At 40.6% G+C, this 25,196-nt stretch overlaps 1 protein-coding gene across 1 annotated transcript in view; it reads left to right on the forward strand.

Moving 5' to 3' along the window:
* The first annotated feature begins 1,338 nt into the window (after positions 1 to 1,338).
* The window catches only part of BACE2 (beta-site APP-cleaving enzyme 2), a 29,014-nt gene continuing 5,156 nt past the window's right edge, over positions 1,339 to 25,196 (forward strand). The window contains exons 1-8 of the mRNA XM_009891370.1: positions 1,339 to 1,417; positions 2,233 to 2,362; positions 9,565 to 9,781; positions 11,363 to 11,491; positions 13,339 to 13,473; positions 16,644 to 16,745; positions 20,271 to 20,420; positions 21,597 to 21,765. Of these exons, the coding sequence (XP_009889672.1) occupies positions 1,339 to 1,417; positions 2,233 to 2,362; positions 9,565 to 9,781; positions 11,363 to 11,491; positions 13,339 to 13,473; positions 16,644 to 16,745; positions 20,271 to 20,420; positions 21,597 to 21,765 (1,111 nt within the window). The remainder of the gene's footprint in view (positions 1,418 to 2,232; positions 2,363 to 9,564; positions 9,782 to 11,362; positions 11,492 to 13,338; positions 13,474 to 16,643; positions 16,746 to 20,270; positions 20,421 to 21,596; positions 21,766 to 25,196) is intronic.

Below are 25,196 nucleotides of genomic sequence, written 5' to 3' on the forward strand. Positions count from 1 at the left end.
CTTTCATATATGTAATATTTAGTGAATGGGGTTTTGGTTTTTTTGGTTTGTGTTTTTTTTTTCCCCCAAGTCCTCCTCTGTGTACAGTGTCATGCATATTACTGAAGCTAGAGTAACACCTACATGTATTTATGCAGCTGATGTATAGTGCCCATTACTCAAGCATCTCAGACTGCCTCGGAAAGGCTAATTAATTTAAGCCCTGCAGCACCCCTTTGAGGCTACTTTTTTTAGTCCTGATGGATGCACACATTGTAGCTGCTCTTTGTTATTTATTTTTAATATGATTTTTATCCCAGAGAGGGGGAAAAATGAATAGTTCTTCCTTTGTTAGGTAGTTGACAAAATGTTAGGCTTTTGCTATCATTGAAATAAAGTATGTAGCAAACTTTGGATTTTATTGCAAGTCATGCCTCAGAGGTTCTTATTTTCTTTTAAAGCCTCAGCTCCTGGAGCCAGGTGAACTTGCAGGTGTCCTCTTGTTTTCAAACATCTGTGTTTAAGTGTCTGTGTATGTGGTTGCAAAATAAATGTTAATGTATTGTCTCTGCTTAATCTAAAATCTCGGATACAGTGAGGCAGGTAACTTCACTGAGGTTGTGGGGTTTTATCTTTTTAGTCTTAAAATTTTTGCATGGTTAGGACTGGGAATACCAGTGACATAGTGTGCGTGTAGGTCAAAAGGAAGTCCCACAGATTACTAGTTGTTTTTGTGTTCATGGTTTAATTTCGGAGCACCTCAATCCCATACTATATTGACCAGGTAAAACAGGGGCAACCATCTCCTCCCTCCCCTTCCACGTGCAAACCAAAGATGGTTTTCAACATCAACGCACATTTTTTTCTCTATGCTCCGTCTTAAATCTATTAAAGAGGGATTCAGCATGTCTTCTCCAAACGCTTTGTCCTCCTTTGTCTTTACTCTCCTTTCTGAGCTTGGCCCTGTTTCTCCACTTCCTTTGTCAACACTAAACTCGTTTCCCCTATTGTTCTCTCTTACCCTTCCTACCTTCACTGTCAGTGCTAGATCTTTAGTTACCTCACATTTTAAGGAGTGATGAGGACTACCAAAGTGGTTGGTTCGAGCTAGAGTCAAACCATGGGCAACCCAGTCTTGATGTCTTCCTCCTTCCTACAGGAAAATTCTTAATTCCTTAATATTTTTCTAGGGTATAATTTCACAATCATTTTAGGGCACAACGTCACCAAAAGAGGCAATCACCCTTTCCTAGTATCTGCTCCTACCATGGCTTTTCAAGTAGCTGTCTGATATGGCAGATTGCTAATTTTTTTGGTAACTGTAGGTGAGGAACCTGATCCGATTTGCAGCACAGCCCCATGGGTGCTACTGCTTATGCCAAGAAGCCATGGGAAGCGTTCAACAAAGAGCAGGAAAAAAGTGTGACGGCTGCTTTTGGTAGCAGCGCGGTCTCTGACTGACTTAAATTATAGTTTAATGACACCTGTAGTTTCAAGATGTCACTGAAAAAGGTGATCCCGCATCCGGCTGCTTGCTCCTGTGCTGTTAGCTCCTGATTTGTGCTGGCACAAGCCGTTGTGCAGCTGTGGTGAACCAGCCTGCTAACCTGAACCAAATGGGGAAAGGGGGTGCCTCATTTTGTCCCTGTGGTTTTGTTAGGCAATTTTTGACCTAAATCGTCCTCCCAATTGACCGAACAAGCGGCCTGCTCTTAGACCACCTCTCAATCCGTGCTTTTCACAGTGTTTATAAATCTCCCGTCCTCCTATTTAAAGGTGGTGAAAGCTGTGGTAGGTTGCTGTTGCTCGGGATGAACTGGGCAATGTTCCCGTGCTCTCCAAGCCACAAGGCAGCTTCGTGCCTCTGCTTATTTCTGCTCAGGCTCGCACTTAGCCCCTACCTAGAAACCTCATAAGCTCTAAGGCAAACAGTGCTTTAAACAGTACGCAATTCAGGCTGTGTCCCGGACGAACTGGGTTGCCGAGACACACAGGTTGGGCCAAAAAGAAATTTGAGATGGTCGTGAATTCATCTGCTGTGCGAATGCGGGCTTGGCAGGTTTTACCCCTTCCAGGAACATGACTATTTTAAAGCACGTCAGCATGGCCAGCTGTTTTGAAGGGGCTGCAGCAGCATATCTTCCCCAAATGTGTCACTTTGTGTTTATTTTTCAGGGTAACTTCCATCATCATTTTGAAACTGAGGGTAGTTTAGACAAAAACTTTAATGATTTTGTTTGTTTGTTTGTTTAGTTGGATATGAAAACCACCTCTCCTTTCTTCTGTTTCGGCAGTTAAATATTCTGGTTGACACTGGGAGCAGTAATTTTGCTGTAGCAGGTGTGCCTGATCCTGATGTCACCTCCTACTTCAATACCGCGCTGTAAGTACCTGTTCTGCACGCCATGATGGGTTAGGATGTCTTTTAGATTCTGACTCCTCCACGCAAAAGAGGATGATGAGGCCGTTTGTGGGACTCCTGTGACATCCCATGAGAGTGGGATCTTTGTTCCCTGAGTGGGAAGATTGGCCTTGCCTGATGCAAAGTCCTGCCTGACACCATGAACAGTCCCGCTGATGGCAGCGCAACTGAGCTCTGAGCACAGCGCTGATTAGAGCCGGAGAAAAGGGAAGAAGATTACGGGGTAAAAATCATTTGTAGAATCACACCAATTGCAGCCAATTTCTTATCCGAATAGTCTTGGAAGGAATTAAAAGTTTAAATATACTTCCCTTTGTTTAAAAACAAAAATTAAAACCATGTAATTGTATCTGTTACTTGACATTTCATCCAAAACCAAAATTAGTCAAAAACTAATTTGTTGTTCAGTTTAGCCAAGGGCCTTGATCAGCTAGTGATCTGGACAGACACTGCTGAATCCGGTTGTTTATAAGATATGACTTGGTGGGTTTGGTGCTTGTTATGCACTAAATTTGCTGTGTTTAGCATGAGCTGACATTAGGTACAGCCAAGCACAGCTTTGTTTGTCTGAATCACTCTCCCTCTTTTCTTCCTTCCTTTCTGCCCTTCTCTAGTTTCAATTATTTCAGGTAAACTTCTCCAAAACACAGTGTCTATCTTTAGCTGAAGCATGTGGATAAAAATACTAAGAGGGACAGGGTGGCTGGAGAATATCACCATTCTTACTACCTCTTTATGTGATTTTACATGGGGTTTTGCACTTTTTTTCCAGTAAGATGCACTGGTAATGGAGGGTAGGCTGGTATTTCCATGCTGCTTACTAGAATAGCCTTGCCTCCTGTCACATATTCAGATGTTAATGGAGATATTTCACATCTCACTCTGATACAACACAGGTCTGGAAAGTCCAGAATTTGCCCTTGAAAGCTGTTTCTGCACTACTGCAGAAACATGCCAGCTATCCCCTTCCATAGGTACTGGCTAGAGGAAACTTAATTGCAAGTAATTAAAAGCACAAGCATTCCTTCTCCCTTTTCTCTTAAGTGTTGTTATTTTGTCTGGAAGGGCAAGGCCTCTCTCATAAGAACCTTAAACCATTAGAAACAGCAGCAATGGCAGAGGTTCTGTGTTGAGAAAGGCTGTGAAATCACTTGAAGGTTACAGTCTCTTATCGGTGTTCTTAGTGTACACTGTGTTTTGAGAACTTTGATATAAAGTTAATAATGAAACCTTGATATTTAGGCCCTGAAGAGTTAAGGCTGCTTTGTGAAATGATTCAAACTCAAGTTATTACAGTCCAGAGCAATTGCAATAGCAATTTCTGGTTTGGGTTGGATTGATGGAGTACTTGCAATATGCTCAGAATAAAGTGCAACCATTAGCATGCTTGAACCTGGCTACACCATGCTGCTTCCATTTTAAATACTTTAAATACATTTAAATAAATGTAATCTGGGAGGGATCCTGGACCCACTGAAATCAGTTAGATGTTTCAAAAATTTTGTTTGCGAGAAACCTCTGTAGGTCACTTAGTACATATCCTAAATGAGGCAGGGCTGTCATCAGATCCGGTCAGCCATGGCTGAGTCCAGCCAATTCTTTCTGTAAACCTCTGAGGATGGAGAATCCATAAACTCTCCAGGTGATGTGTTTCAGTGCTGTGCCACACTCCTGTGGAGGAAATATTTTCTAATGTCCAACCTGACCCTCACAAAAAGTAACTCATGGGTGTTGCCCCTTATGTTAGTATCTGGCAGTGCAGAGAAAAAATTGGCTGTGTCATCTTTGTAACTGTCTTTCAACTTACTGTAAGCTGCTGTGAGATCTCCCCTTAGCCTCTTGTCTGCAAAACTGAAGCCCAGCTCTCCTCAGCTTCTTATCGCAGGCCCTGTGTTCATGGTCCTTGACCTATCTGTTAGCGCTCTGCCAGTCCCTCTTCTCTTTCTCCGGATCCCTGTTGAACTAGGTTCCCACAGCTGATCACAGCCTATTCCAGGTGTGGTCCCAGCAGCGCTGACCAGAGGGTGAGAGCATCTTCCTTGGATCCGTTGTCCATGGCCCTCCAATTGTGGCCTGGTGTGGAGTTTGCTGTAGGCACAGGGCAAGTACGGTGTTGGCTGATTTTCAGCCTAGTGTCCACCATCACCCCAAGTCCTTTTGAGTCTTTTTCAGTTGCTTCCCAGTCTGTCCTGATGCATGGAGTTGTTTCCTCTCAGCTACAAAACTTTGGGCTTCTCCTTGTTGAATGCCGGGAGGTTTCTGTTGGCCCAGTCCTCCTGTTCTACAAGGTTCCTTTGAATTCAAGCTCTGCCATTCAGCATGTGAACTACTCCCCTTAATGTAGCATCCTGTTCAGATCACCTGGGGTCCAATGTGTCCATCGTGTCGGTTCTTGATGAAGATGTTGAACAATTTTTCCTCCACTCAAAACCCCTAGGGCACTATGCTTGTCACGAGCCTGATGTTGAGCCAGTGGTCACTGTCCTTTGGGCCCAGTGGCCTAGCCCCATCTTCAACCGGCTCAGTTTGTTCAGCCCTACATCCTCAGCTTCCAAATAGGAGTGCCATGGGAGATGGTGTCAAAAGCATGACTGAAGTCAAGATGTGCTACAGCCACTGCGCTTTCCTTATCTGCTTAGTCGATCATCTTGTTGTAGAAAGCAGTGAGGTTGGTCAGGTATGATGTGCCTATGAAATTCCTTGTTGAGTGTCCATGATTACCTTGTTGTCCTTCATATGCTTGGGAACAGATTGCAGGAGGTTGTTCTTTGAGATTTTTCCTGACTTGAGGGGAAGCCCAGTGGCCTTGGACCCTGCTGCTCAGCTCTTTTTTTCAGCCTGGCCTTATGATAGCCTTTTCCCAGTAGTCATGATATTGCATATTCCCTGGTTGTCATGATATTACATAGGTAGTAGACAGGGGCTATCACATCAGCCAGATCTGTAGAATTACCTAAGAGTGACCTTTACCCATGTGTCAATGAGACAAATGACCTATGGGCACTTTTCTTCCATGCTATGTGGAACACTTCAAAATTAGATAAAGAGGTTTTCTCCCATCTGGTAATCATTCCCGCAGTTTTTCCCTATATTGTCGTGAAGTGCTTCCATATCAAAGTCATAAACTGCAAATTGAAGACGAGGGGAAAGAAGGATTAGTAATTTGTTAAATTAATGGGACTGAGTTATAGATGTGTGCTTATTAGAATATTAATATTGTGTTGGAGAAAGAGAATGATGTCTGAATTTCTTGATTGCCATGCTCCTAGTTTAATGTTATTCAAATGATCAAAATCTGAAATTAAATGCATGATTGTTTTTTGACTGAAATTGAGGAGGGTGCATAGGAAAGTCATTATAATTGTTTCAAAGGACCCAGAGGGTGTGTTGTTCAGGAAGAGACCTCCTTGAGCAATTTTAGAACTAGCATGTTAAATGGCGTTATGTGTCATATAATCCATGTCATATAATTCTGCTGTTTAATTATCTGGGTCTTTCTGTACAAAGTGAATAAAGCTGTTATCATGAACTCTTTCACAACTTGGGCTTTTGAGTGGATCTGACAAAACTTTGCTGTGAAAAGTTCCAAATCTGCTGTGGTGATCATGCTGTATGCCACCATGATGTATAAGGTTTTGGGAAATGGCCTAATTTGTCCTGAACTGAAAAGAAATCACAGCATTTGTTTCTCATGCTGTTCAAAATAACAAGTAGTTTTTGGTGAATACACTACTTATGATAAAAGAACTACTTAAACAGATGTATAAAGGGATTTTTACTCTTGAAACGAAATTATCAGTGATGGCTCTGTAGCGGTATGTGAAAGAGTGACATACTCAGAGCTGTCAGTATTCAGCAACAGTATTCAGTTTTATTTCAGTTTGAGTACTACTGCCTCACTATCTAAAGTTTCAAAAGCAAACTGCTCAAGAGATGATCATTCCAAGAGACAGGGAGGTAAGAAAATTACGGGCCATAAATTGAAGTAATACAATAAGTTATATACCAGCAAGCAAAAGTAAGCTGCTGCTTTGCAGTGTGAACCTGCAAGTTTGGTTGCGTACACTGTACCGTTTACGGTTTGAGGGGAAATTATAACCTTGTTCCACAACCCAAGCAAATTAAATTAGGTGGGATATCTTTGTTAAAAATTAGTAATTTATGTTGTGGAATAGTCTTCAGACAACTAGGTTGGTTGTTGGGTTTTGATGTTTGCTTTGTCTTAAAATCATTTGCCCTGAATCACTTATTTTGTGCCAACTGTCTTCACTAGAGAAGGGATCAAAACTTCTGTTCAGATTTTTTGGTCTACTGCTGTTTTCTGTCCCTTCTTTGCCATTGCTGTTCATGGAGACGTTGATTTGGTGCTTAGGGAAAAGTGAACGGGTAAGTAGGAAAATCTGAAGTCCTGACTTGTTGCAGAGTGGCAAGTGAGCTGGGACGCCATGGGATTAAGAAGGAATTGCACATGTTTCATGAGGTTGGTGTTGAGCAGGGCTTTCTATGCAGTGGATTTGCTGTTACCGTGTTGAGCATAATATTTTGTCAATGTTTTATTTGGTGCTGTAAGCTGGTTATGAGGAGTAACTCTGCATGAGAAAATGAACCTGTTGCTAGTTTTCTAAGCTGAGGTTTGAGGAACACGTTTCTGTTGGCTGCTTTGGAGAGAAGATAGTAGCCAGAAAGGAGAGGGACAAGGGAGTAGTGGCACTACAGCACCGTAATCTTGGAGCCTTTTTCTTTGCCTCCGGTGAAGATGCACTGTGTCCTGACGGGAAAGTTTAAAGTCTTATTTTCTCATCATAGCCACAATGGCTTGTTTGAATTTTTTTCTGCCACGTGTTTCTTTAAAACACTCAGCTCATGAATTAGAACAAGTCTCTAGTTTTCATCTCTAAAGAAGTTTTCTTCCTTTGGATCAGTGATGTGGAAAAACACAGGCTGATAACAGTCAAGAAGATGGAGCAGGAAGTGGTTTTGCAGAACAGAATATAATTTACTGCCACAAGGATCATGTGAGATCCCTTCCCACGCTAGGTATTTTGCTACTTGAAGGAAATGAGAAGGCTGTCTCTTCAATACAACATTTGTGCATTTTACAAATGAGATGAGTATCCTCATACCCATTTCTACAGGTGGGAAAGCTGAGGCACAGAGGGTGAGGAAGTGACTCGTCCTGCTTTTCCAGAGGAAAGTTGACCGGCAGTGCTGGAAAACGAGCCCAGTCTTTCTGTGTGCTGGTCCACAGCTCAATCCATTAGACTGTAACTGCTTACAGGAGAAGAGATACGTGCTGCTGCTGTTGCTAGTCATGCAGAGTCTGTATTTGCAAATTTGCTTCACTTTATTCTCCCAGCACTCACTTTTCTCTCTGATTTCAGATGTTTCCTCTTCTGTTGCACAGCCAGACACTTTTCTACATGAAGAGCCCTGTATTTTCCCTTCCTTTTCCTGCCCCCGCTAGTTTCTCTTATGTCGCTAATTATTCAGACTCAATTTTGATTTATAAAATGTACTGCCAGTATCACAGTGGTGCTCTGAAGACCCTGCCTGAGCAGAGATGTCCCTTTGTCTGAGTGTCATACAAATGCAGAATTACGTGGAAAGGTAAAACGGCAGTAGCAGTAACCAGATACAGGTAGTAACAGTATCTCTGGAAATTGTGATTTTGAAATATAATCTCTGGGGCCTATTACCTCATTTATTTCTGCTGTCTTGGACATAACAAGCTACTGGGCTGTGAAAACCCCTGAAGGGTTAACTGTCAGGGGTATCAAGAACTGCTTAGGGTTAGAGCCTGGCCCCTTACTGCTCCCTGCCCTCCCTTAGCTGGGAAGAGGATCAGTTGCATGGTCCATATGGCCAAATTGTCCCTCAGGATAAAGCGTCTGCTTGAATGGGTGGCAGTTGTCTGTGTTGCAATATGAAGGTTGCTCCCCATAATAGGCAAAATCACACCAAATTCATTCTGGCAAGCTCAGGCACAGGGGGCTGCGAAGCCACCTCATATGTCTGTTTCTGGTCAGAGCAGCTGTTGCATTAAAGCTGCCTTTATAAAACTGACCATACTTGATAAATCACCTGCTCTTTCTACTGTTTTACACACATGCAAAGTTGGTGTTATGACATTATTTTACATTTGCTTTTTTTTTTTTTTAATTTACTTCTAAAAACACTGTCAAAGTAAAGGTCTGTTTGGATGAATTGAGCGTGGTCATTTGCCTCTTCAGAAGCTGCATGCCAAGGAATGGGACCAAAATAGATACTAAGGAATCTAAGGAGTTTCATAGCTCTTCAGTAGTGATGAGGGTGGAAGATGATTACTATGTTTATACTACAGGATTTTAAAATGAAAAAAATCTATCGATGTTTTTTTCTCATGTTTTTGTTAAGCCTTTTAAACAACAATCTTTTCCTTTCTTTGCTTGCCATACTTAACTGCTCCTTTTCCTTCGCTGCCCTGGTCTAGAAGGAACTCCTTCCTTTCCTCCTCTGTGTCAGTGAATTATTTGTTAATAATATCCAAATCTACTTGCTTTCTGATAGATAGACCAAATTGGAGGTTTAGAAAACCTGCATCTTACTGCTGATACTCACAATAATATTCCAATTTACCCAAAATGGATTTTTAATAATATTAATGAGGTATTAGTCTATAGCTATTCAGTTAGCCTGGCATGTTAATTTTAGATTTGAATTCAGAAGCTTTTAATTTCCTAGCACCACTTAATACGTTCCCTCTTCAGTTAAAGTGTATTGCTCCTATTGTGATGGACCAGTCTGAGTCAGGGACATACTGCACTAGATAGCATAATACCTTAGATTTAAAAAAACCCACAAAAACAAACCAACAAACAAAACACAAACAAAAAAAGGGGGAAAAAACAAACCAGACATATTGTGAAGATTGGAGTCATTGATGGCTTCAGGATGAAAACAAGGCCTCAAGGGGTTTTTTTTAGTACCCCCTTTCTTTTTCTTTTTCTTTTTCTTTTTTTTTTAACTGCTTTTGCAATCCATCCCCCTTCTTTTGTGATTATGTGTGCTCAACTTCGCAGACTTGACTTTTTTTTTCCTTGCTGGGAAAAATTAAGATTGACTATTGCGTTGTCTTGCATTGTAAATGAACAGCTCATGCATAAGTGTATCTTTTCCTTTTAAAGGTCAAGTACATACAAATCTCAAGGGATTGATGTCACAGTTAAGTACAGTCAAGGAAGCTGGACTGGAGTGCTGGGCACGGATGTCATTACTATCCCAAAAGGAATCTATGGCAGCTACACCATCAACATTGCTACCATTCTTGAATCGGAGAATTTCTTCTTACCAGGAGTTAAATGGCACGGGATTCTTGGTCTTGCCTACGATGCCTTAGCTAAGGTAAGTCACCCTTTCCCCAGCTATTAAAATAAAGAGGGCAGATGATCTGTCAGCATTAAACTCCTCCCTTCCACCCTCTCTTTCCCATGGATCCTTTGTGTTTGTTAAGTTCCAGAAAGAAAGAATAAGCTGGGTTGTGATGCTACCACAGTCCAGTGTGAGGATTTAGGCTTTTTCTGGTGATGACAGCTGTGATTTTAGCTCCTCTGGAATGGATAAGCTTTTACAGGGTTTGTAGTGCCAGAGTGGGAGAGAGATGGGAGTAAAGGCTTCCGGTATGCCTGTGGAGGGTGTTTATGAAGTTTGTGATGATCTCCCTCAGAAGTTGTCAATGGACCGATGGACTGACTTGACGAAGCTCTTGGCCATTCATTCTAAGAGATTCTCCATTCGTCAAGTAAAAGTTGAGATGGAGGGCATGTATGGGTAATTTCAGAACAAACATTAGCTACAGTGGTTTTATGAACGTACAACCAAGCACATCCTGTTCTTATGGAGGTAGGAAATTCAGGTAGAATTTTAAATTAAAACCTAAAATTTATAGTCTAAAATTTATAGCCTTATAATCTAAAACTGAAAACATGATTGGACTACTACGTAGCCATCGTTTTCAACCTACAGGTAACCATGTGAGAAATTCACAAACTGAGATATATCCCATTAAACAAATGATTCAGGACTGCCTGCCGACTCTGTAATTAAAATACTTTATTCAAGAGTTGTGTGATCATTGTATTGACTTCTGCTGTCCTTGCTGTCAGACACTGTCGACGGACGGACGGACAGAGCAGAGCTGCTTCTCAAACTCTGATTGGTGCAAATACTGTATTCAGGGCATTTATTTTTCCCTTTTTCCGAAGGCTTCAGTGTTGTTGCCTTCTGAGGCTGCTCTGTGCTTTGTGTAGTAAGAGCACTTGGCACTTCACAAGCGAGCCAGGGTCTCTGCCTGTCATGAGATGTACCTGCTCGGAAATGTGAATTACAGTGACATTGCAGTACTCTAATAACTGCAAAGACAAGCATGACATGCAGTGTAGGAAAGAACCTGTTGGCCAGTAATCAGCTGAAGTGAGTGAGCTTGGATATGAAGTTCTTTAAAAGAAAGAAGAGGAAATAAGGGCCGTTGAATTCAAAGTTCATTGGAATTAAACTATGTTTAAAAACTAAAAATCCTCTGCCTTCTAACTGTGGAAAGGTAGAAAGGGCAAGTTACATTTGACTGTTCTAATAACCCAAAGTCTTTTCCAAACAGAAAGCAGCGGTGAGAGTTTCTGCCTGAAACTGAAACTAGTATTTGAGTTTGAAAACTGCAATTGAAAAATACTCTCATGCTTTAGGGATTTCTATGACAGTGGTCAAGAGTAAAAATGTTTTTAAGAACAACAGAAACAGAAAAATGACAGATGTTGGTTTTTTAATGACTTATTATATCTAGAATTTTCATCACCTGGTTGTCAGAAATTCAATTTACTTGTGAAAAGTGGTCTTGTTTGAATGATTGGCTCATTTCTACAAAGAAACTTTTTAATGAATACTTCTGCAATTCTTTTGTTTTTTGTTTTGTTTTTCAACACCTTCAAGCCTTCAAGTTCTGTGGAGACGTTCTTTGATTCTCTTGTGAGGCAGGCAAAGATCCCCAACATTTTCTCCTTGCAGATGTGTGGTGCTGGACTGCCTGTTTCTGGAAGTGGTACCAACGGAGGTAGTCTTGTGGGTATCTGTCAATCTGAGAGGGAAGATGTATCTTTGTTAATCTCTCTCCCTCTTTTCTATGACTATCCTACTTCTTCCAAATTTAGTGTTTAAGTATATGAAATGTTTTATGTTTTTTTAAGGAAAAGTTAATCCCTTAGGCAAAACTCAAGTGTCTATTTATTTTCATTCTCAATTCTTTTTTTCTCTCTCAAGTTTGAGTAAAATTATGCATTTCAAGTTTAATTTTAATAAAGAAAAACATAAATGTTGTGTTTCCTCAGGGCAGATTCTGCTGCCTTTCTCAAACTGAGTAGTCCTTTACTCAGCTGCTAAGCTTGTTCAATCTCATCACAATGCTACAGTGATTTTTTTACATGATGTGAAAAGGGGGAGAGGAATCAAGGCTTTTCCTTTTTTGTAAATAACATATTAAAGGAATCATAGAATCGTTTAGGTTTGAAGAGACCTTTAAGATCATCAAGTCCACCTGTTAACCTAGCACTGCCAAGTTGCCACTAAACCATGTCCCTCAAGCGCTACATCTATCTGTCTTTTAAATACCCCCAGGGATGGTGACTCCACCACTTCCCCAGGCAGCCTGTTCCAATGCTTGACAACCCTTTTCAGTGAACGAATTTTTCCTAATATCCATCCTAAACTTCCCCTGGCATAACTTGAGGCCATTTCCTCTTGTCCTATCGCTTGTTACTTGGGAGAAGAGACCAACCCCCACCTCGCTACAACCTCCTTTCAGGTAGTTGTAGAGAGCGATAAGGTCTCCCCTCAGCCCCCTTTTCTCCAGGCTGAACAACCCCAGTTCCTTCAACCGCTCTTCATAAGACTTATTCTCTATACCCCTTGCCAGTTTTGCTGCCCTTCTCTGAACACGCTTTGATATCTCAAGGTCCCTCCTGTACTGAGGGGCCCAAAACTGAACCCAGTATTTGAGGTGTGGCCTCACTAGTGCTGAGTACAGGGGGACTATCACTTCCCTAGTCCTGCTCGCCACGCTATTTCTAATACAAGCCAAGATGCTACTGGCCTCCTTGGCCTGGAAAAAAATCTGAAGACCAGATCTTCTGCTTGTTACTCTGGAAAGTCTTTCCATCAGTTTTAGTGGAACCAAGAATTGGCCATTATTTATGTCAAATCAGGAATTGGAATGATTGTTCCAGAATTATGCTGAAATAAGCATATCAGCACAGGAGTTGATCACAAATAGTTATTTTGCTGCGAATTCACATACTGTAAATGTTAACACACTTGAGAGAGGTGAAGCCCATGAGAGAACTCACTTACATTATCTCAGTGCAAAGTCTGATGGTCTAGTATGCTCCCAGTCAGCTTCAATGTAAGCTTTGATGGAAGCTAATATGATAGTAATGATAGGGTGGTCATATTCCATTTTGGATCTCTGTTACAAAAATAAAATAAATGAAATGTTCTTGAGTGGTATTAAGGCTTTTCTGATCTTATAAAGTGAATTTATGATGTGCAAGTTGAATATGCTGTCCCATTTTTAAATGTTGCCTAGATTAAACCACTGAAGATACTGTTTTGATTTTAAAGTTTTTGAGCTTTCGTGAGAGAATCAGTGTGAGCTTGTAGAGGAAGATGCTGGTTATTTGGCCCAATATGGGAATTCTGGTTAACTGAAACACAATCTGCTTAATGTCGAGGTGTTTCATACTGCTTCATTATTGACAGAGAACTTGTCAGTAAAATCCTTACAAATGGTGCTAAATTAAAATTTTGATGCCTTGTGTATCACAATTAAATATTTCCCTTTTTTTCCTGTACTTGCTCCAAAACCAAGCATCCAGGTTTTTAAAGCATGTGAATTCCTTTCTCTTTTTCCTCAGGTTCTGGGTGGAATCGAACCAAGTCTGTATACAGGTGATATTTGGTACACACCTGTCAAAGAGGAGTGGTATTACCAGGTTGAAATTCTCAAACTGGAGGTTGGAGGACAGAACCTCGAATTGGACTGCACAGAGGTATTTGTGATAATGTGTTTCTGGCTATATAAAACGCAAGTTTGGTAAAAAAAAAAAAAAAAAAAAAAAAAAAAAAACTTAATTGATCGGTTTTCTCTTTACAAGTAGATCTGTATTGCGGTTTCCCCTGAGAATTAAGGTTACATGGTAACTTTGCAAAAAAGTGAGCAATACATGTGAAATGTAGTGTGTACATCAAGCATTCTAAAATTGATTCTAAGAGGACTTTAAAGTCATTGCTAGTATTTTCAATAAATTAGAGACTAAGCTACAATTATTAAGTGAAGAGTCCACTGAAAATAAGGCTGATGTGGTTTGGAAGGGCACAGCCTCTTGAATAGTTTCCATTGGGAGGAAGGTGTCTAAACACTGGGGATTCAAGGAGACAACAGTCTTTAAACAACTACAGTTGGTGATTTTCTGTTATGTGGTGAAATGAAGCTGAAGGGTTTTAAGACAGTTCTGGTCAAACAAAGGAAAGGGAAGATTTTGGATTGACCTCTGTGGAGATGTTTAGGCATGTAATTCATGATGGCAGTGGGCAGGTGTCATCCTGGGAGGCTTTCCAAAGTACCTCATCCCTTTTTTTTTTTTTTTATTTTTGTAATCCACTTTTGGTTGTTTCAGTCTTGCCAGTTATTATTCCTGATGGATATGTTTTCTGTTTTTATTAGGAGTAATGTTCTGCTATCTCTGGATCAGTCTAATGAGGCTATGTTGTTGCCATTTTTATTCCAAATCTGTTTCCTTTTTTTTTCTGGAGGGTATGTGTGTATGTGCATGTTTCATTGGTTTCTTTCTGTAGCCTGTTGCTATTCATGTTTTGATTTTAGTTCTATAATTTTCATGCCCTGTTTTCATTAGACGTCTTATTTTTATCTCATGCTTGTTCTCTTAGTTGGAAGTCATTGGGATGTGATAATTCTCAAGTTTTTACAGGTCATACAAATTAAGTGATATTCATGATAAAAATCTTACATGTGCATAGATATTATATTTCTGTGCAAAATATGGAAATCATTGCCATATAAAATATTTAAAATTAGTCATATCATCTTTCAACTTCATAAGCAAGACAAGGTCTATTTAAACCTCTCTCTCTGTTACATTGTTAGGAAGGGAAAACTGCTGGTCCTTTCACATAAATGTTTGTGTTGCCTTTCTCTCTTGCCTTAAAAAACAATCAACATGTTTTTGAAGAGGAGCCCTTTTACTAATGGTTTAATACATGCTGTTTCCAGAGAACAATTCACTTAAAAACCTAGCGGTGTTATGAAAGTTTCCTGTCATTGTCGCTCTTTTCTGAGCCAGGGTTTGCTTTAACATTGTATGGATTAGCACTGGTACAGAAGGCATCATTCCTTTCTCGATCGAAGGAGATCTTCCCACAAAAATTTAGGGGAAGAATAGTAAATCAGGGCTAGTATCATTAAAGTGTGGATAGTTAGGGGCTTGCAGAGGATGCATAATTCACTGTATGGGATGATGAACTATGTGCCCTCTCTCCTCTTAGTTGTTTTCTAGGAAATGGAACATTTTTTGTAACCGTCACCAGAGACTACTCCTTTCCTTGCAAGGGAAAAGTAGTCCCCTCGCTTCAATGCCGGGAATCTGTCCAATGTTACACTGCAGCTGTGGCCTTGAGCCTGGCAGAGCAGGGCTGAGGGAAGTACTGAGCTGCCGGCAGCGCTTAGGGTGCGCTGTTAAATATTAACCAGGAAGGCTAAGAAGGCAAGAAGTTACTGCCCACGGAAAGTACACTGTACACGGCATGAAAATCCAGGTGCTTAGTCGCTGGCAGAGCGTTCCTGCTACTCCAGGCATTTTGCATGGGTTTATGTTAGTGGTTGACCCTTTTGGCTGTGCCTCCCACCTACTTTTTTATGAGGGTGGCTCTCCAGGATGCTGGCGATTGTGTATTTGTGGTAGAAATCTGTTAAAATGGACTCCACAGTGCCTTGATATTTCTCCCCGCTCTTCAGAAATATTTCTGAGTCTATAACAAATGGTTTCCTGTTTGCTTTTCTTTCAGCTCAGCTTGGCAGCCTGTAGCACCTCTTCTTTCAAAAAGAAAATAATTAAGTCAGAGTTACTTTGTTGCTTTTTGGTGGGTTTTATTTTTGTCACTGTGCTAAAGCTATTCTGTGGGATTGATAACATCTAAACCAATGTATTTTAAGTTCGCTTGCTGTTTGACCTCCTCCTAAAAAGCTTATGCTGGTTGTTTCCTTGTGTCCTATGTTTGTGCCACAAGCGTGTCACTGTTAAGATGTGCTGCCTAAGCTGGTAACAGAAGTGGTTGATGCAAACAGCTGCCTCTGCTACTTGCCTTTTTTTTTTTATGATTATTCATAATTTTTAAGGAGTTCATGAAAAAAGATGTACCTTTTAAAATATTTATTCTTTGTTTACTGTATCTGAAGTTTAATGAAATCTATTCATCTGTTTTAATAATGAGGATAAATGTTTGCTTAGGTTTTTTTAGTGCAGATTTTGAGGCAGCAAGATTGAAATTTAAGTTTCTTTGTACTTTTTTTTTTTCAGTGTTTTAGTGATTTTCAGCAGTCAAGAGAGAAAGATGTGGCATTTGGTGTTTGTACTCTTGAGACAGTACCGAACATGACATGTAATGAGGCCTAATGTTCCCTGGCTATTTTTAAGTTAGATACTCCAGTCATTAAAAGCAGGCTGCTGTATTGTGTTTAAACCAGAGTGACTTGTTTCCATGAGGGCACAGACTTTGATTCAGGGCTTGGACATATGTGTAAGCTACATAAACATGCTCAGCATCTGTCTGTACTGACCACGAGAGTGGTTTTGCCCAACGCGTATTGGAGGTAAAGTGGATTAGGTCACACCTCTGAGAGGGCCCAGGATTTTCTCTTTACAGTGGTTTGGCCATTTGCACCAGCTGTGGTCACATGCAGTAATTTCTTGAGAGGTGCAGATAAAACTCACTCTTGTGTCTAGGCTGACTGTATCTTGCTTTTGCTCTCAGACTTCATTTGAATTCAAGCTCTCAACTAGAGAGCGCTGCTGACGGGTGTGACATGCAGGTTTGGGAAGACAGCTACCAAAGAGGAACAGCTTTGTCGTTGTTGTGAAATAGTGTAATCTGCATTACGTTAATTACAGTGTATAATTTCTCTCCTTTTTCCCCCCATCCCTAGTATAATGCCGATAAAGCGATCGTAGACAGTGGAACCACACTTCTCCGTCTGCCCCAGAAAGTCTTCAGTGCTGTTGTGCAAGCAATAGCTCGCACGTCGCTGGTAAGCTGATGTCATTAAATCTGCTCGAAATGTTAGATTCCTATTAAATGATCACATAATCTTTGAAAGGAGTGTCATCTTTGCTATCTACCTTGGAAGTCATAGGGTTTTAACCTGAGGGGAGCAGCATCTTTCCTGGTCTACTCCTGTTAATAAGTGAGACATGACTGATAGTCTGATGGAAATGGAAAAGGGAGAGGAAGAGGTGAAAAGGAAAAGGGGGGTCCAAGTACAGACAAGTGTGTGTCTGGAAATGCATCAGAAATAGTGTAGAGATGGAATGTTTTGTTCTAAGCATTTCAGAAACATTGACATAATCCCTGTTGCTCTGATTCCAAGTATTAAGAGTGCAAATATCAGTCCTTTCATTCAAAACGGAGTGTTTATAAAGTAGAAGAACCTGCTACTGCAAGCAGTTCCTTTCCAAGTATAATGCTTATTGTTGTATAGAATGGATGCCATTCATTAGGACTATTCATATCAATAAAGCTGCTTTTGACCTTCATTATTGAATTATTTATGTTTAAACACGTCTTTCTTTGGAAATAGAGGGGCTTTAGAAGTAAGGCATGGGGATGGTGAATTTCTCTGAGTGCAGAGTAACTGAAACAGCATTTTCTGGTTAATAAAAACTATTCATAAAAGTTTGGCTGAATACAATGAACAACGCCAAGAAGGTTAAAGATGAAGAATAAATCCCAGATATTTCAAAGTGAACAATTTTAATATTTTTTGTGATGGATTCACAATCACACTGCGATAGTTGTTGCAAATCACAGGAAATACAGTAACCAGACTATTGGCCGGCTGCCCAAAAGATGGCGTATTTGCCTGTATGCTGATAATTCAAGACTGAGATCCTTTTCCTACCTGATTGAGAGCAGAGGTTTGGCATGAAGTGTTCTTCACTGCCTGCAGGTGTCCAGTATCTGAAATAAATGTATCAGTTATCTTATGTAGCTCAGCTTCCCCAATTGAAAAGTTCTTCTCTTTGCCAAACACTTAAGTATTGACTGGGATAATTTCAGTCGATGGGGGGGAAATTGAAAGAAGCCTACCCAAGAGCTCTTGTAATGGCACCTTGTGGACAGGGCATCCTCCTGTGAAGTGGGTCACAGCAGTCCACACTCCTCTCTGATGTTGGTCAGGACATTTGAACTAGGGCCTTCCACATGACAAGTAAATAGCCAACTGATCGATAAGGTATTAGAGGGAAACCACTCACTCCCTCTGCTTAATGTTTTTTGTTCGTCCTATTAAAAATGCATAAACTAACTCTTCTTTTTTAGGGTTTCTTATTAATCTCAAGGACCTTGCTGCTGTACGCCTTTCCCTCCATACACAACACAAATTACTTTCACAGCTCTAAACAAAGGGTATAGTCTATTAGATAAGAAAGCAGTTACAAGATGTAAGGATCAGATTCCAGCTGTGTAGGAGCGATGTCAGGAAAATGGGTATTTTCAGCAATTGTACCATGGCATCACAACTGTACTCTTAGCACTCTGTGCTTCTGGCAGGCTATGTACCACTGAAACATAAAATCATCTGCTGTAGTCAGACATACTTCTCTGACCACAAGTGAACCAGGTTAACAAGTTCCTGCTCCTAGCAGCTTGTTATGAGCTTCCCAGCGAGATGTTATTGCCCCCTCAGGTATACTGGGATAGCTGCATGTGAAGTGTTCCTTTATTAAGCTCCATTAAAAACTAAGGCTGTGAACTTCATGCTCTTTAGTGGTGCAGATTGTTTTTTAAAGCTTACTTATTTGTCCTGAAGTCTTTTAGGGAGCAGCTATAGGTGCAGTTTAATGTTGGCAGGTCTGAAGGGTGATGGTTTTGGCAGATGGGCAGAGATGAGCCACAGAAGGGTGGCAGCTACTACACCTCACTGAGCTGAAGTCAGAACAGCATGCCTACTCACAGCATTAAAATAATGCTAACTTAATAAGCTGAAGAAAGGAAGGCTCAAATAAACCTAATATCTTTATTTTAATAACCTTTTAGGTATCATACAGCCAAATCCCCCCCAATGCATATCTTCAGCATACAGAAGTAAGGCAAAGAAATGCAATGTAATAAGCAGTCTTTCTGGGAAATGAAAGTAGGCACTTAAAATAGAGCACTTCATAGACTTGATCTGTTCAGTCTGGGTGCTGTCTTAGAGGTTTTTCTCAGATCACAAGCTCTGCCTTCCAAGAGAAAATGGAAAGAGAGGAGAGCTATATTTTTCAGCAGGTTTGGCCTGGGACTTAGCTGTGAGGGACAGAGCATTCTGTCCTGTGCCAAGACACATACTTCAGCGTGCATTGAGAGTTAAGGGCAAAAGCAGTCTGTTTGTGACGGTAAGTCTCACTGTGTGTTTACATGAGCGTACACTTGTTGGCCCAGAAACAGAGATGAGCACCTGGAAATATTACGTCTCAAATACTGTGCAGCCCTAGCAAATATTTCATTGGCAGGTACATGGGGCGGGGTGTATACTTGTCACCTCTAAAATGCCATATAACTAATGCATGAGCTGATGTTCACAAAATAATCGATATCGCAGATAAATACAAGTGAGGGGAGTGGAGAGGCTGGATTCCATCTTGCTTCTTCACCCAAACAGAAAGCTTTGGCTGTGCACCGTCAAAACAAGATACTGCCTTCCTTCACGTGGGAATAAGAACCAGCACAAAGTAATGCACGCAAATAAGGAAGGTTTTTCCTCTGATCTGGCAGCCGATCAGTTTCAGGGAGCATGAACATCAGACAAGATGTTTGTCTTAGGCAAACAAGCTCCGTAGGAGTTAGTTAGCTTTTTGCTTTGTTAGTGCCATGGATATATTAAGAAGTACTGTTAATCAACCTTATTTCAAAAGCATGTCAAGTTGTATTGGTAGTGTGTGGCAGGGCAGCAAAAGAGACAGAGGGACATGTTTCTTTCCATTGACTGTAGCAGACCTTGATTCCCTTGGATGCTGGTAGATGTTGGCTTAGCCCTTGGCTGCAAAACCCTAAACTTGAGTAAGAAGTTGTAGGTATGTGAGGAAGGGAGATGATTCCATTACATATTCATCTGGTTTGTATTTTGGTTTGGTTTTTATTAAAAAAAAAAAAAAAAGTCTGCTGCTTCAAAGCATTGGCGCTTGGTCAGAGCTGTTCAGAGAAGAGGTAGGTAGGTAGTAAAAACCCATTGATGCTTTGCTTCTTTGCAGTACTGGTTGCTCAGGGAGGTCATACGTGTTCATTGCAGAAGTGGAAGTGAAGAAACACAAATGAGGAGGGAAGGGAGAGCTAAACTTGCTTTTGCCTATTCCCCTTCTTCCAAGTCATAATGGGTTATGACACACCTTGATTTATGTGTTGGGTTTTTGCTTTGATCCTTAAAGAAAAAGCTCTTTTTCAGACTTGTATTCATGCTTGAATTTCTCCATGGGAATAGAAGTAATATTGAATAGTGGTAGTGATCATTTACAAAAGTCTATCAAAATGTATGTAATCTGTATGTATCGGGTTTTTTGTTTGGTTTTTTTTTTAATAGATACAAGAATTCTCTTCTGGTTTCTGGACTGGTTCACAGCTTGCATGCTGGGACAAAACTGAAAGACCTTGGTCCTTATTTCCCAAACTCTCCATTTACCTGAGGGATGAAAACTCCAGTAGGTCGTTTCGGATCTCTATCCTACCACAGGTCTCAACCTTCTTTGTTTATTCAGTTATGAATTTATTTTTACTATTAAAGCTCATGCTCTTAAAAAATAGGAGCTATTTTTAGCAGTACTATAGAACTGGCTTATTGCATGCAAGGGAAATCTTTTTAAATCAAATTTTAAAAATCAGATTTTAAATAGGGGAAAATAACAAACTTATCAAACCGAAACCAAAAAAGAAAAACACTGTTTCCCTCTGAGTATAGTCCATGTAGTTGGGAATGATTTTTTCAAATTGCCAGGCTAAATAGGCAAGTTTTTGTTTAGTTTTCACAAGCTTTAGCCACAATAGATGTCAATACAGAATGTCGCTGCTCATTTTGATCTTCTCGTTTTGGGAAACAAATTGATTTGTTTTTCGTGGCATTCTGAGTTGGAGCACTTCTTCTGAATATGACAATCTTGGCAATGAGCCTATGTTATCTCTTCACCGGTTTCTGTAACTTGGTTGGTTTCGCTTTTATTAATATTCCATCCCAGCTTTTAGAATATAATGTACCACTTCTATTTTTCCTCTCCCGCTGTCCCTCCCAGTATAGGTTCCAATACGGGCTAGTATTGTCTAAGATTCCTAATAGTCTTTTACCTCAGGGGATGGTCAGGAGCAAAGGGGAGAATGAACCTATTAAGTATATTTTAACTTGAAATATAGTAAAGCCTTATGATAAGCTTTTTCTGTATTGATCATGTAGCTTGGCAATCTTTCATCTTCCCTGAGGAGACAAGGGGTAAAATGTGACTTGAATTTATGAATCCAGAGCCTTGAAGCTGACACTGAATGCTCTCTGAATCAATTCCATCCTGATAATTTTTTTAATAATAAAATTATTCACTAATGTGAGTTCATATCCCAAGTTCTTTCTCAGCTATCTTTCCCTTGCGGAAAACAGAATAAAAAGTGGCTCTCGTGAATTTGCTGTTGACCTTCACATAGTGACTGACTGTATTCCAATTTGAGCTTAGAATCCAAGAGCTTTACCTCTTAACTGCTTGTAAGCTTTGACCAGTTTTAAATCATGTACAGAAATTTGTTTGTTCCTATTCATTCTCTATTTCCAGGGGAGTTTGAGTGCTTGAATATAAAAAAATCAAAAGGTCTGAACTCCTAAGTACTGTGTGTTGTTGCTTCTTACACTCTGCCTTTTTTTTTTAAATAGCTTTATATTCAACCCATCCTTGGAATTGGAGAGAATTTACAGTGCTACCGATTCGGCATCTCTTCCTCCACGAATGCTCTAGTTATTGGTGCTACAGTCATGGAAGGCTTCTATGTAATATTTGACAGAGCCCAGAGGAGAGTGGGCTTTGCAGTGAGTCCGTGTGCAGGTAAGAGAACTTAAGGTCGGGTTCAGGACTTGGTGAGTGAGGAAACACCTGCTCTCTCAGAGAAATACTTTTGCCACTCATCAGATGGGGAAAAGCATGGTTATTCATGAAGTGTGAAGGGTATATTTTTGAGCAATCCCAAGATACTCAGATTTTAAGGGGGAAAAGAAAAAGAAAAAAAGCTACATTGCACGCAACAGTCTTTTGGCATGAAATAAACCAGCCTCAGCTCTGGGTGTCTTAGCTGCGTTCTTCCCCCTGAGAGAAGATCTTCTTTCTGAGACATCTGTCTGTGTGCGCAGTTTCCCCAACAGTTGCATGAGACGAGTCCCTGTTTTTAATGCAGCTTCATTTTTGTGTAGTTCCTGTTCTAATTTGCAGTTAAATGGATTCTTCAGCTTACTTCTGCAGTATGCAGAGAAGTACCTTACTCACGCTTTTCTCTTAATGTAAATTGTGCTTTTTCAGCCTCTCAGAAATACTCAAAAGAAAGAGCTAAGATGAAAATGGGACTCAAATTAAGACTTGTAGTATTTGTGTTGGTTCTAAACAAATCACTTTCTCAGTGTAAGTAGAAGGCCATTAATTTTTTAATTAGCTGCTGGGGAAATGTCAAAAAGCTCATAATTTTTGGCTGCTTTTGCAGTGCTGGTTAACTTTCTTGCTTTTTCATGATTTCCCTTATCTCGCCAAGGGTAGCTAAAAACAAAAGTTTTGGGGTTTCATCCCCTTGTTGTTGAGACATTGCTTTGGCACCACACGAACATGCAAGTGGGAGAGGACTGAAAGGACATGCACCCATGCGCAAGTCTCTGTCCCAAACAGAAGTGGTTTATACCCAGAAAAACATTGTATCATCTGAGATTTGCATGAGAAAAGGAGTACAACTGACAGTGCTTCTTTAATCCCCAGTATTTATGTTAGAGAGGGTAAAGGCAGTAAGTACTTGAGTGCTTAATGCAACCAGGTAATTGAGGGGAAAAAAGAGAGATACTAGCTAGCTGGGTTGTAGCTCCAGGGCATTTTAAAAGCACTTTTTTTCTTAATCTCTCCATTGATAATAGGCTCAAAATTGTCATCTTTGAGCTTGCTACGAAAGAAAATCTGGATATTGATGTGGGTTGCTTAATGAAGACCTCTATGAGGTAGCATGCAGTGATGAAAGACACATTTTGAATGCGTCTGGAAGGAGAGTGTAACTAGACAAATACTGCAGACTGCAAACCAGGTTTTCCTGCCTTTCATTCTTCCTTGTGCTTCCTGACTGCAATTTTAGCAAGTGTAGAGCTGCCTTCTGTCCCTGCCACGCTGCAGCCATTAATGGAGAGGGGAGGGGGCATTTTGACAGAACATATTGACCGACGTGTGGTCAGCAGGGTACATGAGCCAGCTGGTGCTCATAAGAACTGCTTTGACAGCACATCTTTGTTGAGAAAAAGAATCAAGGAACTGTAATAACGCCTTAATGTTAATATTGCTACATAGAAGCATAGAGTTTGGGCACTGCATGTAGTTCTGCCAACCTCGTCTGGAGAGGAAGAACTGAGCTTGCAGAACAGAAATGAAATCTGAATTTACATGAGCTTGGACATCTTTGTCCATGTTTCATGCATACGTCTAACCTAGAATCATGGGACCTTAGGTGGCTGAGAAATCAGATGACACAAGCCACTGACTGAGGCAAGATATACTGATTTGTCAGACTTCACTCACACGGGGTAGATGACATTTTGCTGGATGTGCCAGTTATTCTGAATTCGCTTCTTCACAGCTTGTGGTTTCCATATTTAACACTACTTTCATCAGAAAACCACAACTGTGAGTGGTTAGCAGTCAGTGCAGTGTGAGAGATTAAGCTGCCTAACTGGCTTCCTGTGGAGGCCAGCCATGTCCTCCATAGCAACTATATTAATGTAATTTATTTGGAGCTTTCTAGTCTGCTCGTGGGCATAAATTAAATTGAATTACTGTTGGCATAAATCTTCAGAAATAAAGAAATATAAAAGACCATTTGGTGTGGCTTTGCAATGATCTATGCTTTCTTGTTTACAGTAGAGTGTTAACACTAAATTTAAGCCCATGTTTTTATAAGATATTAAACAGGTATGTGCTGAATACAAAAATGAGAGGAACGGGACTAAAAGCCTTAACTTCATTGAACTCCCAAGTTTCTATAGAGACTTGGCTAGAGATGAGAACTGGCTTATCCCACAATACTCCTTGCACCATTTTCATTCTCCAGGATGTACCGAGAGGGAGGAGAGTTAGAAAGATGGCTGCAGGAAGCTATTCCATTGTAGCAGGCAAAGAAATTTGCTTTTTCCTCAATACCTGAAACTCTTCAAGACTTATGCTGTCTGTTACTAATTTCAAATTGTTTCAAGTTGCCTGTTGATCATTTCAGGCATAGCCTACTGTTTACAGGATGACTAGGAAAGGTTTAGTATCAGGTCCTTTCTTGAGACAAGATGTTCAGATCAAGTAGTTAGTATTAGTGAAGCAACCTAATGGTACCTTGGAATTGAGCAGAATTAGACCCCTAGTATTTTTGTAGTAAGTGTGAAGATCATAGGAGCAGGACTTGGGTGTTTTTTAGGGAAGAAATGCACCAAGCACTGTAATAATAAATGACTTCTACACTAAACTGTGATGAGACAGAATGCACCCAAATTTGTGGGCACTAAACTCAGGAGGATAGATGGCATGATGAACAGCAGAGCTTCAGTCCAGAAGGACCTTGGTTACGTGGAGGACTGGGCAGCAGTAACGTCAAGAGCTTCAGTGAACAGAATTGCGAAGTTCTGTACCTTGAGCAGAAAACCGCCATGTGTGGGCACAGTCTGGGAAGGGACCGGCTGAATAGCAGCTCTGCGGAAAAAGAACTGGTGGCCCCTGAGCTGAATGCAAGCCAAGGGTGAGTGCAAGTGAAACTACATAACAGAGGGCAACATCCACCAGTTACATTCAGGGAGGTTCAAGTTCATAGAATCATAGAATGATTACATAGTTGGTTCCTTACAACCATCTTCAGAAGCTTTTGCAGTACCTCTCCCACCAGACTTAGAAGATGAAGGTCTTCTGATGCCGGAGAACTTGACTGAGGGAAACCCTGACTGTGAGCAGAAGGTGTTGAAGAAACGGTATTATGGACAGCAGGACAAAGTAAGGCAGATAATAGAGGAGGGCATAGATCCTTCCCACTCTTACTCCTGTGTTTCACTTTGTGTCCCAAAATGAATTCCCTTGTCACTTTGGGCAATCCGCGCTTGTTAGATCCAAGCAGAGGAGTAATTCTGCCATCAGGACCAAGCAGTCATTTGTGTAACTAGGAAGACAAGTACCTGCAATTAATCTGCAGGTATAAAAAATGCAGGTGTAGAAAATAGGACAGCAGAAGACAATTTAATGTGCAACATGTATCTGTTTCATTG

Source organism: Charadrius vociferus, unplaced genomic scaffold (genome assembly GCF_000708025.1).
Source record: "Charadrius vociferus isolate BGI_N301 unplaced genomic scaffold, ASM70802v2 scaffold298, whole genome shotgun sequence".
In the NCBI taxonomy this organism is placed as follows: domain Eukaryota; kingdom Metazoa; phylum Chordata; class Aves; order Charadriiformes; family Charadriidae; genus Charadrius; species Charadrius vociferus.